Source organism: Diabrotica virgifera, chromosome 5 (genome assembly GCF_917563875.1).
Source record: "Diabrotica virgifera virgifera chromosome 5, PGI_DIABVI_V3a".
Lineage (NCBI taxonomy): Eukaryota > Metazoa > Arthropoda > Insecta > Coleoptera > Chrysomelidae > Diabrotica > Diabrotica virgifera.
The window spans coordinates 132230061-132245146 of NC_065447.1; the positions used below are offsets into that span (position 1 = coordinate 132230061).

General features: G+C 30.5%; 1 protein-coding gene across 1 annotated transcript; it reads right to left on the reverse strand.

Annotated features, from left to right (window-relative positions):
* Positions 1-693: 693 nt before the first annotated feature.
* LOC126885154 (uncharacterized) lies at positions 694-6975 on the reverse strand. Its single transcript, XM_050651581.1, has one exon. The coding sequence runs from the start codon at positions 5616-5618 to the stop codon at positions 4116-4118; it is 1503 nt and encodes a 500-aa protein (XP_050507538.1). The 5' UTR covers positions 5619-6975; the 3' UTR covers positions 694-4115.
* Between the last annotated feature and the right edge of the window lie 8111 nt (positions 6976-15086).

Sequence of the window (15086 nt, forward strand, 5' to 3'; positions counted from 1 at the left end):
GTTCACCAGAAAGTTGAAATTCAAATTTCTCAAAATTTATCATGAGATTTAGAAGAACTTCTTCTAGAAGCAACCAATTGTTATGTGATGTTTAATTTATTAAAAGAACGTTCGAGACTTCGTAAATATGATTTTAATTGTGACCACAAATGAAATAAGGTTTATGGGTCAAGTGTGCTACTTAAAAGTGAATCAGTTCCTAAATTGAGATGCAATTTGCAATTGCATGAAAAACTGAAACAGTACAAGATGTGTTTCGCTTAATTTCAAAGCTCAACAGGTAGATAATACTAGTCTTATCATAAAAATATAAAACTATTATATATTATATAAAACTTACAAATATATTTTTAATGACCACATATAGGTAGTACCTATATGAAATAAACTTAATGGGTTATTGGTCGAGTGCATTACTCAAAAATGGATGCAATTAATGCCTACTGAACCAGTGAGAGAGCTAGTATATCTAATCAGCTTTACAATTAAGCGAAACACGTATACTTTTCCAGTTTTATATGCAATTTCATTCCATTTTAACCATTTGTATCCATTGTTAAGGAATTAATCTATAACCCACTAACTTTGCATAATATGTATATTTAATATGCGATCAATAAATCTTTGTTATTCATTAAGTTTTAAATAAAACTCTGTAATTAACGAAAGTGTTTTTATTATACATCAGACAGACATAATAGTCCTGAAGTGTATTGTATTTGTAACCCAAAGGTTATAGGTTAGATAAAAAGGAAATAAATAAAAAATCTTTTTGTTTCCAGTACTATTTATTCACATACCGATAAAGCTGTTTTAATTGTATGTATATCATTATTTATATTCACATACTTGTACTTGTATATACATATATTTGGACACTCCAAAAGCGTTGAAGTAAGTATACCTAAATATATGTACAGTAGAACTCCAATTATCTGTGTGCGGATTATCCGTGCTATGATTTTCTGTTACCAAAATGGCATTTTTGAGGTTTTATCCAAATAGCGTCACCATAAATCACTCGACGGAAACTCTATATGCCGAGAGGGAGACTCATAATGAAAGAATGATTTTTTCTGTTATATTTTTATGGTAGATACATATATGTATGTATGTATTATACATATATATAAGAAATAAATGTTCGCATTATTTGTGCCTTTCAATTACCTGTGCCACGTCTGGTCCCAAGGAGCACGGATAATTGGGGTTCCACTGTATATATTGGGTGGAATTTGTTGCAATCTGGATGCAAGTGACTTTTAGTTTTTTATTATTTACAGTTTTCGTCACATAAATAAAAAATGTTTTTCTAATTTTTTTTAAAATGTCCTAAAGTAGGTTAATAATAAAAAACCTTTCTACAAAAAATAAATAATTCATTTTTCATAATATTAATATTTATTTTCACTTATATATTACATTTCATATTACATTTTTAGATGACAGCATAAAATTTTAATAGTATAATTTTATTAGCGCTATTACAATATTTTAGCAGATTATAATATATCATTGAAACTTCTAAGAGAACTTAGAAAATTGGCAAAAAACAAAAATTTTGCAGTAACTTTTTTTAACACCCCATTTGCTTTCTAGATTTCAAAGTATTGCAAATTTCAAAGTACATACAATTTTACCAGTGTTTCCTAAAAATACAAGCAACAAAAAATGGTGTTTTTAAGATGTTAATTTTTTGAAAATAAGTACTTGAAATTTTTGTGAATTTCCGGATTTTTCTGAAGTCATAGATCAATCCTGCTCCCACCGTTGTGTTCAGCGGAAAGTTTTACATAGGAAATGATGTGTAGAATATATTGTTTAAGCCACTGGAACTTAATATTTCAAAAATTAGCAACTAAGTCCAAAAAGTCACAAAATGGTTAAAACCTTGGGGGACATAATTTTAAATATTAGGGCTGAAATTTGGGCAAACCCATTTGTTTGTATAGTAGAATAAGTTTTAATCTAAATCGAAAGACATCGATTGTAATTTTGACATGGAATGACCCGTTATTGAAATTTCGAAACCTATTTTAAAAAGTGTCAGACTACGAAATTTACCCAGTATTTTTTTCGGATAACAGTAATTCTTTGTAAGGAATAGTTTAATTAATTAAATTGTGTTTCTGTCACAAAACTATTTATTACCAGCATTTTTGTCTGTATTTTTCAGGTTTTGAACGTCGGACTACTAAAACGTCCCATGAATTTTGTCAGACAGAACTTATAATTGATTTTTTTAACTAACTATTTTGATTGGGAAATTAGCCACAATTAAATTGAAAAAATAATTTTATTAACTTTTTGATGCTTAAATCGGATGTCGTTGTCAAAATACAAAATATTACTAAATTAAACAAAAATGTTGTTGCTAAGTAAAAAATTCTTCTAATAATTTATTTAATCTGACTCATTTGTATCGGAAATTCAGGCATATATTATACTGCCAATATTTATGAGTTGCGTTCCTTGGATGACTGTACTGAAAGATAGTTCATTCGATTACATGAAATTAACCCCACATAGTGTGTGATCTGTCTTTAAAAAGACAACCAAATGCAACGGTGACAGTAAAATTCTCGTGTTAGAGATTCCACAGTAAATCACCAGGGAGAAACAGGAAAAAACCTCGCAATACTATCCCGACATCGTAAGTATTTGGTCCTACATTTAGTTTACTCTCAAAACTAATACCAAATTCTGACTTTAATATAATATGTACCTATGCTATTTTAAATTATAAATAATATTAATAATAAGTACATACTTAGATATATAAATAATACTAAAATATAAAATATGTACTGACTCGACACGTTACTGACTTACTAATCGTGGTATTTTCTTTCTATTGACTTCCCCTTTTAGTATGGTTAACCACATCCTACTGCATTCTACTGAGGAATTTGCGACACAATTGGTTTCATTTAGCATAATTAGAGCTCCTTCTTTTATTTTTCTCTTTTTACTATCTGTTTCTTTCAGGACTATACTTGAATCTCTCCACTGAACTCTATGTTCATTATCCCATGCGTGTTGACATATTTGAGATCTATCAAATTCTCTATTTTTAATATAAGACTGATGTTCACTTATTCTAACGTTTAATGGTCTTGATGTTTCACCTAAATAAAATTGTTCGCATTCACAAGATATTTATAAATTCAATTCTTTGTTCTTCTTGTTCGCTGTTAGGTTTAGTTTTAGATAGAATAGATCTCAATGTGTTTGTTGTTTTGAATGTTGTTGAAATGTTGAATTAATTTCCTATTGTTTTAAGTTTCTCGGATAGTCCTTTTATATATGGTATTGATATTTTCATCGTATTATTTCTTGTGAATGTTATAGGATCCCATTGTAAGTTGTTCTGTTCCATTCGATCCATTCTCAGCTTACTATTGATAAACTTTTTTTGGTATGCTGTATCCAGCACTATAACAGCATAAACTAAAATAATTTTTTAAAACGGGATAGTTCTCAGTAGTTGGCTGTATACCATGCAGTTAAATAACTCTTAACATCGAAGTAAAAACTCATTCGTAATAGGTATAGTTTTAGTCAAAAATTAAAATCTTAAAAAATCCAAATGGATTACACAAAGTTGAAATGTTCAAAACGTTTTCGGGCCTATCAGTCCATCTCCATTGAACTCTTATACTTGCTTAATAGTAGTCCCAGAACCAAACAGTGATTGAATTTAAAATGCAATTTACATTGTTACATTGTAAAATTGAAACAGCTTAAAGCTGATGTTAATTACTTCTCAGCCTTAATTGACAGACATATGTAGACCAAGATGGTCATTTGATTTTTTTCGTGTAGGGATTATTCATGTTCCCAGAAGTCATCCCTTAACATTGGTTTTAAGCCGTTTCAATTTTACAATTTAACAATGTAAATTGCATTTTAAATCCAAGCAGTTTGGTTCTAGGGCTATTAAGCAAGTATAAGAGTTCACTGAGGATGGACTGATAGATCCGAAAACATTTTGAACATTTGAACTTTGTGTAATCCATTTGGATTTTTTAAGACTTGATTAAAACTATACCTATTATGAAGGAGTTTTTACTTCTATGTTAAGAGATGTAAAATAGTTTTACTTATTTAATATATTAGTTGTCTTCCTCCATATTAAAAACCTGCTCTAACATCTTCTTTTCACTATATGTTGGTTTACTTAGAGTACATTCAACATTAAGTTTCCTCTTCTTTTTTGTACTTTCAAAACGTAGTTGTTGATTTATATTTTTATTTGCAGGTTCTTTAACTGTCTGTGAAGTCGGTTGCAAATAACTAATTGCAACATCTAATGCTTTTTCTAATTTTAATTGCTGTTCAATATTGATAGTCATATCAGTTGTATGTGCTGATAGAAAGTCTAATTTAGATTTAATTCTTTTGTTGCAATCAATTACATCATCATGTTGACAATTATGGTCTACAATCAATGTACATGTTTGCTCAGCTTTGTTATTCAATGTAGGACTTACTGGTTTTGTTAAGTTAACCATTAAGTTTCCAACACTATGAATATGTTTACATAAATGGCATTTTATAAAATAGTCAGTGCATTGACAAGAAGACATATGAACACATATTTTACATGTTTTACAAACAAGTTCACATTCATTACAAACACTAAGTAACCTTTCCACAGTGTAATACTTCTCATTATCACTATTTGACTTCACATACCAAGTGTTATCATCTACAACTGTTATATTCTCACTGCTGATTATTAACCCTTTTCTGTGTCTATCTAATATTTGTTTTATTTTATATGTTTGTTTGCCCTTTATGTTTTTTGTCAACCGATCAAATAACTTATCTCTTACTAATTTCATTAGAGCAGAAATGCACCTATCAAGCCGTCTTACTTTTTTGCCTTCTAAGTATACATGTTTCAAGGTTTTGTGCATCGATTCCAGATACATGTTTGTGTTTATTCCAACACCCTTTCTATAGCAATATGCCCACAATTGGGGCCTATGGGAGTAATATTCCTGAAAGTATTCTCCAAATAGCCTTGTTACATCATCGGACAATAACTCATGTAATACAGAATTTAACAACATATGGAATTTATTTACATCCGTTGATTCCATAACCATTCTTAAACATTTATACACCATTCCCTTTGTTGCTTGATCACCATTGACTTTTTGAAGATTTTTGCGCCAGTTTCTATCTACATGCCAGATGCAAAGAAGACGATGTGTTGGTACTTTCATAATGTTAATCCATGCATTGTAAAATTCTGGTGCATCATCTGACATAAAAATTTCTGTTTTAATTACACCTACTTTAATCTTCAAAACAGAAAAGAAATGCATTAAAGTCATGGTGTCTACTCGATTTAAAAGCAGGAATGCAACAGGGATACCCTCACCATATTCATCAACAACTAAAATTGTTGTTAACTGAAAGTCGTATGGATTAGTACCATGTGTCGAGTCAATACAAATTTTGCTTGATGCTAATTGTTTGAATAAAGATTCTTGTGCAGATGTCATTAATATTAATACAAAGTCTACATTTTCAAACGGTTGTTCTGTATCACTAATACCTTGAGGTTTATAAAATAAAACTGGCGAACAATCATCAAATCTTGCCATTTGCTTCACCCATAGGTCTACACTTGTAGCATCATTTTTATGAAGCTGGGAATCATGCTTTAATAAAAATTCCTTTTCAATGTTTCAGAGATCTTGGTGACTTAAAAGGTGTATACGTTGCAATGAGTTTTCAGTATTTAAACTGTTTCTTACATCATCCAAAATTTTGCCAAATGATACTCCTTGTGCAATTCTACCTAAAAATATATGTTACTATTATATAAGCAATACAGTAGAACCCCGCAAATCCGAACCCCGCTAATCCGAACTTTCGGCAAATCCGAACCAACGCAAAGTGAAAAAAATTAAAAAATTCAAGACAAAAACTTAAAAACATGTTTATTATACAGTGTAAAACCAGAAAATTAAACAATGTAGGATTAACAAGACTTTGACATTTAAAATTTTCTTAAAAATAAATACGTACTTTAATTATATAGTGCTTATAAAGGTTAAACATAAACTTATTTCGGTTCTCTCGTAGTCAACTTGAGTCCAAAAATATTGTCCACACTCTTGCGAGAACGGCTGGCGACTCAAAATCAACGAGAATGAAAGCTTTGAACTACTAGTTAGGCTAACTTTCGGATAATCCGAACTTTCTGGAATCCGAACAGGCTGTTTCCCCAATTAGTTCGGATTTTCGGGGTTCTACTGTAATTATCTAGAATTAAAATGTTACTTGCTATTTCTGTTCTTTCCAATTTTGAAAGATTTAAATGTTTAAGGGAACACTCATGCCCAATGTGTGGAGTATATAAAAAAGAAGTGAAGTTTCCATTTTCCTCTAGTAATTAGAGAGTTGAAGGACAGAACGAATTCATTTTTGCTACTCCTTGCCTTTTTGAAGCTTTGCTTGATTTTATTTCATCCTTATGATAGCCTGATCGATGACAAATGTAGTACCATTTCTTTCCACTACTGGAAATTTTCGTTCCTGTCTCTTTCACATAAGAGCATTGTAACTGTTTCTCTTTTTCATCCTTCCATGAAGTAAAATCTATAAACATAAAATTTGCTGTTATTGCTGAATTGTTTATATAAAATGAAACTTGCCTTCCATTGAGGAAAATGAAGTCTTTTCCATAAAAATCTCGATATTATGTACTTTAATGTAATGGTCTCTCAAATCTTCATACACTTTGTGATATGTTTCACATAGGGAACAGCGTAATTTATTAACAACACAGTCCGATTTCACTTTATGAAGGTTTCGGATATGTGCATACAAGTTCTTTTTCAGAGTAAACGTTTTACCGCAATATTCACAAAGTTCCATTTTTGTAGCTTTCAATGAAAGTCAAATAAGTAAATGTTTAACAAAATGATCAGTTGTGCTAAATATTAGGTTATGTTATATCACTGGTTCTACAAAAACACAGTTTTTTTGCAGTTAAAACCACAGATTTTTAATAATAAAACGAGAAAAAGCAAAGAGAATACGTAGTAAACAATGAAAACTTCAAAGCTTGTTTTGTTAGCCCCCGTCAAATGGCGGCGCTGTCAAAGTCACGTGACCTGGTCCTATTCTGTGACAAAAACAACACAAATGGAAAAGTTTCTATTTTTGCCGCAGGTGTCGCTGTAATCGCAGCCATCCTGTCTGCACCGCCTCGTGTATTCAGCTGCGGTTAAAACTCGCCCTGATGGAATACAGTGTTGCCAAATTTACTGTTCCGTTCCGTCACAAATCGTCTGTCATTCAAGTCATTGGGTGCATTCAGCAGACGCAATCGCTAAGTAATCGATTAGTAATCGATTTGTGATTTACATGCTGAATGTCACAATTTATGTGGCATTCAGCAGAAAATCACTAATCGATTAGTTAGCGATTGTGTCTGCTGAATGCACCCATTTTGTCAAAAACAAATTTGTTTGGTTTTGTTTTCAAAATTGTTGTGAAGTCCTATTTTCTATTTGGTTCTATTTTTTAGTCATGAAGTAGTATCGTGGGATATTTGAAGTTCTTGGGTACTGAAAATTCAAGAAGTTTTAGAAGGAAAACAAGTTTTAAACTCTTGTCGTCTTATTTTGGCTGGAAAAATAGAGGAAAGTTCTGAGCATACCATCAAAATCTGTGGTTTATTCTTTCAGTAAGGTCCAATCCCCACGAAATTAAAGGAACCCCATCTTTCACAAATGGCATGAGCATTAGCTAAATGTTATGTTCTTGTAAAGCAGAAAATAGTGGAAAATGTAAACATGTCTCTACTCTTGTTAAATGTAAGTATAAGGTATGTAAAGTTCCAAAAATAAATGCAATCATGAAAGGAATATTTTTGATTTTACATTGATATTGTTTTAGGGAAGATGTGAAATTAATGGAACATTCAGTACATGAGTTGAAAAAAATGTTAACAGATTGGCAAATGAAGACCATTTTTAATTGATCTAAACATTTATAGAAACAAAGTATATAGTTAATATAAAATATTTCCTGCCTGAAGTAACTTTGGTGTACAAATCAATAGTAACCATAATTTTTATTCCCAGGGCCAGTGAGAAACAATGTGCATTTCATTTCACAGGGCCGGTTGTTCGAACGCTAATCAACAATGATCACTATCAAATATTTAATTACTGTCAATGTCAACTTTGGTTGGGTTGCTGAAAACATAATTGATTATAATTATGAGATTAGTTAATCAATTTACATAACAATTATTAACATAATTGATTAGCTAATTTCATAATTGTAAGCATTAATTATGTTTTTAGCAACCCAATCAAAGATGACATTGACAGTTGTGACAGTAATTAAATATTTGATAATGATCATTTTTAATTAGCGTTCGAACAACCGGCCCTAAGTGTTCTAAGGAAAGATCGCATAAGAATAAATAGATCTGTACAATGAAGATTAACCTAATGTGTTTAACCATCGAAATTATTGTATTGTTATAAAAATAATAAATCTCCATTTCATATTATTTACACTTACATACATTAGCCTGGAATTTCATTGTGTCTATATTAGTGGCCATAGTCACAAACCTACCCTAGTCTACGGAGGTACTGTCTTTCGCAGATGTGGTAATACCGGGTTTGATACATTATTGCTAAATAAAGTTTGTGAATAGTAACTTTTCACAAAATAGACAGTTTTAATAGTTTTCACTGTACTTAAATCTTTTTTACATTTAGTGGTACAGTAGACTCCCGCAAGTTCGGCCTCGGTTAGTTCGGTCTCCGCTTAGTCCGGCCGGCTCTCTGAGCATTAGTCACACACTTTGCACATCAAAAATCATTAGAAAAGAAAATTCAGAAAAAATTACTGACTTTTTTTAAGTGTTTAAGAAGCCAAACCACCAATGTGCAATAATATTTTTAAATTTTATTAGGCCTAGAGTTCTGTAAGTATTGTTTTATAGTAATGTAACGGTCTATCTTTTCATATATTATGTTAAATATGTCAGAGTATTCCTCTGTGTTGTCTTCTACTTAATGTACAAGTGTTTTGTTTTTGCTAGATCTATACAAACAATAAATGGGCATTTTTTAGATAATCATCGGTTAGTTCGGCCACTTTTAAGTTCGGTCTAGGGTCCGGTCCCGAGGTGGCCGAACTTATGGGAGTCTACTGTAATAACATATTATATTTTGTTTTGGTATTTAAATTTACCTAAATATTTATAGAAATATACTATACTAAATTCAAGATGCAGTAGAAATAAACAAACCAAGACACGTTAAATGCTAATACTATGAGCACTCCCGAATCATAATTTACAATGTATATACATTGTAAATCCAAAATCATGATTTCCAAAGTTTATACATTGTAAATTATGATTCGGGAGTGCTCCTAATAGTAGGATTTAACTTGTCTTGACTTGTTTATTTCTACTGCATCTTAATTTAAAATTTATTGTAGATGTGGCCATCATAGGACTCTTGCTTATAGATGCAATAAAATTATTGGTTTATTTTCATTTTAAATGTTATACTTCCAGTATTGTATGTAGTACCTAACCTAGTATTAAAACATATATTTTTAATTAAAAATATAAATATCTTATTTTTATAATGAACAACATTAAATTTACTTCTTGTGGGAGTAAAAAAAAGTTATAGTAAATATTTTTATCTCGTTTAGCTTTTGATGATATTTGCCATATGTTTTTGTAAGACATGTTTAACGAGTAGTCTAAGGGCATATTATTATACATTGTTATACAAAATAGACATAAAATTTTGAAACTTTCAACTTCACTTTTTCATTGTTTCAATATTAAATCCCAAATTTAGACTCTCCACCATTTTCTCATAAAAAAGTATGTTCAGTTTTTACCCCAGGTAGACAAACCACCAAAAAATTGATGTTACTTAAGTCTATAAGTATTAAAAAAATACGTTTCATCAGATACACAAAATAAATGCAACTGATTATGTTCAGATAGTGGTGTCCCTCTTAATTTTTATTCCTAAAAACTTTAACTATTAAACCAAAGTTTTAGTTAAAAAAAAAAACAAAATGTTTGCTTTCTGTGTGGAGTTACAAAAATAAGTTGAAATGCTATTTAATTTCGTATTATTTCCTGGTGATCCTCTGCCATACCAATTTTACATTGTTCTTACATGCAAGCATTTGTAAATTAATTTACCATTAAAGGACGGCCCAAGGTATATTCATCTTAAATGGGTGGTTGTAGTTTTGTATATTTTATTTTTATTTTAGTTTTGTAATATTTTTAAGAACAAATAAAATAATTATTCTGAACTGTTGTTTCTTTATCAAACTTCTTTTTTTTTTGAAAAAAGTACATATCAACAAATCCATATATTTAAATTCAATATAAATGTAAATTTTATAGATAGAATTTACATAAAACAAGAATTTTTCATGAATGTTCATTCAGTTTATCTATTCTTCTTGTCTTTTTTCCTTATGCCTATTATAGTGTCGGATTATGGTCCGTTTGTTTCTTTCACCCATTTTTCTACGCTTTTCTGTTTTTGGCTAGGCTTTTCATTTCTTCTTTCGTTTTCCCTCGTACATGTACTATATCCTCTATTTGATACTCCAATTCTTTCGGGGATGTCCTCTTCTCCTTTTTGTTGTGTTTCCCATTTCCAGAATTTTCCTGGCCATCCTTTCTGGTTTCATTCTTATGATATGTCCATACCATTCCAGTTGTTTATTTTGGATGTGATTTAATATTGGCTCTATTTCTGTTCTTCTTCATTTCTTATTCTACCCCATTGTCATTTTCCTGCAATCATTCTTAAGTGTTTCATCTCCATTGCTTCTATTTTTGACTCATGTTTCTTTTGTATTGTCCAATTTTCACTTGCATAGGTTATTACTGGTCTTGTCGTCTTGTTATTGTATTATGTATGCATCTTCCTTTTCACTTCCATTTGTATGTCCTTGTCCTAGTATGGGTTTATTAAAGGTATAAAATATTCATGTCGATTTGTTTCCTTCGTTTCCTATTTCAGCGTCTATTTTCCCGTCGTCAGTTTATTAATTATACTCCCTACCTAGGTATTCATAGGTTGATACTTTTTTAATGTTATCTGATTGCACTTTATTTCTCTGTTGTTCAGGCCTTCCTTGTTATTTATTATCATTGTTTTGGTTATCTCTTAAGCTTTCGTTTCATTTTTCTGTATGCCTTACACCTTATTACTATTAATCCATATCATGTGTTCCTTTTTTTGTTCTTCAGATTTACTACATACATCCTTCCTGGCTCTTGGCATTTGAACACTTCAACAAAAAAAATTATAGACATCAATTATTTCAATCCTATTCTTTAATTAATGTATATCTCTGTTATTTGTAGTCTATAAACAATCATACAAACAAATATTTGCATATTATACATATAATAATTACAAAAAAAAGCATTCTGGCAACCGAAATGGAATACTGGAGAAGATGCTGTGGTCTCACCAGAAGAGACAGAATAACAAATGAGGAGATAAGGAGAAGAATGCAAGTGGAAAAAGATGCCCTGCAATATATAGACGAGAGAAGACTGAAATGGTACGGCCACGTACGCAGAGCAGAAAACACTTGGATAAACAAGGTTGCAGAATGGAGCCCAAGAGGAACGAGAAGAAGAGGACGACCTAGAAGATCTTGGAAAAATGAAGTCGACGAAGCCATGTCTAAGAAAGGATTGGAAGACGGAGACTGGGAAGATCGAAAAAAATGGAAGTCCTGGCTGACGGAAGGGAAACGGCATTAGCTGTAGACAACCCTTTATATATATATAATAATTACATACAATTGAACACATCTAAGATGAACGGAATTATCAATCAGTAGCCTCCGTCCTCCATAAATACTGAAAATGAAAATATTATTTTTTAAGGTCTACTGTCCTTGAGTGACTTATTGAAATTTGAATTACCCGCCAAAAGTGACATTTTTCTCAGCCAAAATTTGGCAACACTGTATTCCATCAGGGCGAGTTTTAGCCGCAGCTGTTTATTCCCATGGTACAATAAAGTTTCATGGTACAATTTTGCGCATGACATTTGACAGTTCAAGGTGAAGCGTGTGACGTAGCAAAGATCCCTGTGAGCCATTATTTGTAATGGTAGTTACTATTATATAGTGGATTATTTTGCAAAATTCTTATAATTACTTCGTTTTTAGCGATCTTTTTCCTTTTTTTGGATAGTGTATGTGTTATAGTTTGTATAGACTAATTTTTAAAGAACATTACTCGTTAGTATCTAGTTTTGCTTTCGTGTATTTGTTTGTTTTTGTGTTTGGTGTTTGTTGCTATTTCAAAATGCGCTGTGCAGTTGCTTGTTGCAATAGTGACAATAAAGATAAAACTTTAAGGTTTCATACGTTTCCTAAAGATAGTGTGGCCAGGAAATTGTGGATAATAGCCTGTTGTAGACAGGATAATTTTAATTGCAATACTGCAAGAATTTGTTCCAAACATTTCAAAACTGAAGACTTCCAAAGAAACCTACAACAGGAACTTTTAAATTATGAATCCAAAAAGGGTCCAAAACTCAAACCTGAGGCAGTACCTACACTGTATCTACCTAAAACTAAATCAGCTACCCTTTCAGCCATCCAAAAGAAACGGGCACAAAGAGCTGAACATAGAGAGTCCAAAAAGATTGTTGAGCAACTTCTGACTACTTCTGAGTCAACAACGTAAGTCTACATCTTTATATTTTATTATTAGATTTTATATAAAAAACCAATAAATTCTTCTGTCTAGAAAGAAAAAGTACATTTTTCTTTTTAGTAGGTACCATGTTTTACATTATTCTAAAAGAATGTTATACTACATTCGCTCTTGCGAGATTTTTTTTGAGACATTCGGAATAGGAAACGTACAACACAAAAATTCCTACCTCACACTATTAACTGCTAAAATCAACTCAAATCAACTTAATCTTTCATTAAAAAAAGAAGAATTATTAGAAATAGTGGGAGTGTCTACTAATCTCATAAAATTTTGTGAAGTTTATTTCTACAAAATATTTTTATTTTGTACAATAAATAATTTTCTCATTTGCTATCAATACATTATAATGGTTTAAATAAATAAATATTGATTGGCGTAAGGTTTATGTTATTTTTATGTCTGTTTACTATTAATAATATTGGATATGAGCAGGTGCGTTGGTTTTGTAGTAATTTCCAGTCACTTCTGACAACTGAATTTTTCAAAAAAGAAATTACTAACGTCAGTGTCAAAAAAAATCTCGCGAGAGCGAATGTAGTATACGTATCTTTCTAATAAAATGATAAAAACATCTCACAGCAGAGGCATCAGAGCCCAATGCATGATGGTGGCTGACATCAATTCACTACTCATTTTAGTCTTAATAAAAAAATATGTGTTATTTTTTCAGCCAACTCCAAGTTCGAGTTCAGGAAGAACACTGTAGCCAAGCAGATATTAAAGATGTACCATCTACATCTAATTCAATAGGGTATGTTGTTTGTTTTTTCCAGTTGCAACTAGACTGTTTTCTAAAATTTATTTAAAAAAATATGCACACTAATACCAGTGTTTATATAGTACTAGTTGGTCAACGCAATGGGTAAATTTGTTTGATTCTAATAATTGAAACATTCACCACCATTTCTGTCAGGATTGCAATGTGACACATTAACTAAAATATGCAAAATGCATATACACAAAGTTGTATACCACCCTATTCATAACACACAAACTTGCACACATATTAAGAAAAATAAATATATGAAAGAATATATTTAGTACTCTAAGCTCTACATTATACATATTATAATGGCATGATGTCATTAATTCAATTTCTAAATCTATTCTTCCATATTTCTCTTAATTCCATATTTTTAAACGCTTTTATTTAGTTCAATAGTTTGCGTCAAATCTTTAGATGTTAATTTGACTGCCTTTTCTCCAATGCAAATGAATGAAAATTTGCAGACAATAGCATTCACGGGAACAATACACGAATAATCAATAAAAAATTTTTTATGTTTATTAACTGTTTAAATAAAAAAACGATTTTAATGGAAAATGCTTAAATTCTCTTGTTTTTTACAATGTAAAAACTTGAAACTTTGACGGATTGTAGCTAATGATATGAACTATACATAATTTCACTTTTTACGTTAATTGTTTATGTTATGCTTCATAAATAAACAATAAAGTTTAAAATTTTTTGCCGATTCCGACTACTTTTCATATTAGTACATTATATGTTTTATACATATTTTAATAAACATGACGATATATTTTAATGTTTAAAAAGTGTAAGACTAAAAGTAAAAAATAAAAAATATGAAAAAAAAAATTTAAGAAACGCTTTTCTTTAGTTTCGAGTGACTAAAATTAAAAATATTATAAAAAAGATCAACTAAAAAGCAAAAAATAAAAAAAAACTGAAAAAATCTAACACATTCGTTAAAGAAAAGCGTGGGGCAAAAACCGTTTATTCGATGAAGACGCGCCACGCTTTTCTTTAACGAATGTGTTAGATTTTTTCAGTTTTTTTTTATTTTTTGCTTTTTAGTTGATTTTTTTTATATTTTTAATTTTAGTCACCAGAAACTAAAGAAAAGCGTTTCTTAAAAATTTTTTTTCATATTGTTTTATTCTTAATATGTATCTCAATTAGAATCAAACAAATTTATGTGTTGTGTTGACCAGCTTTTACTATATAAACAATGCTAATACACTTAATTTTTTAGGGTAAACACTGATCCTACCAATCAGGCTTTGGAACTTATACATTTGAGAGAACAAAATAAACTTTTAAACCAACAAGTGAATGAACTACTTAAAACTAAATCAGCAGTAGAGAGACTATTCACACCAATACAACTGAAACGTCTGCAAAATCCAAAAGTCCGTACTGTATGGTCTGTGGAAGAAATATCTCAAGCCATAACAATATATTCAGCTGGTAGTAAAGCCTACCGTTTACTATTAAAAAAAGGATATCCCTTGCCTGCTGTTTCAACGTTGAGAACTTGGACAAGAAAAATTAAAATCA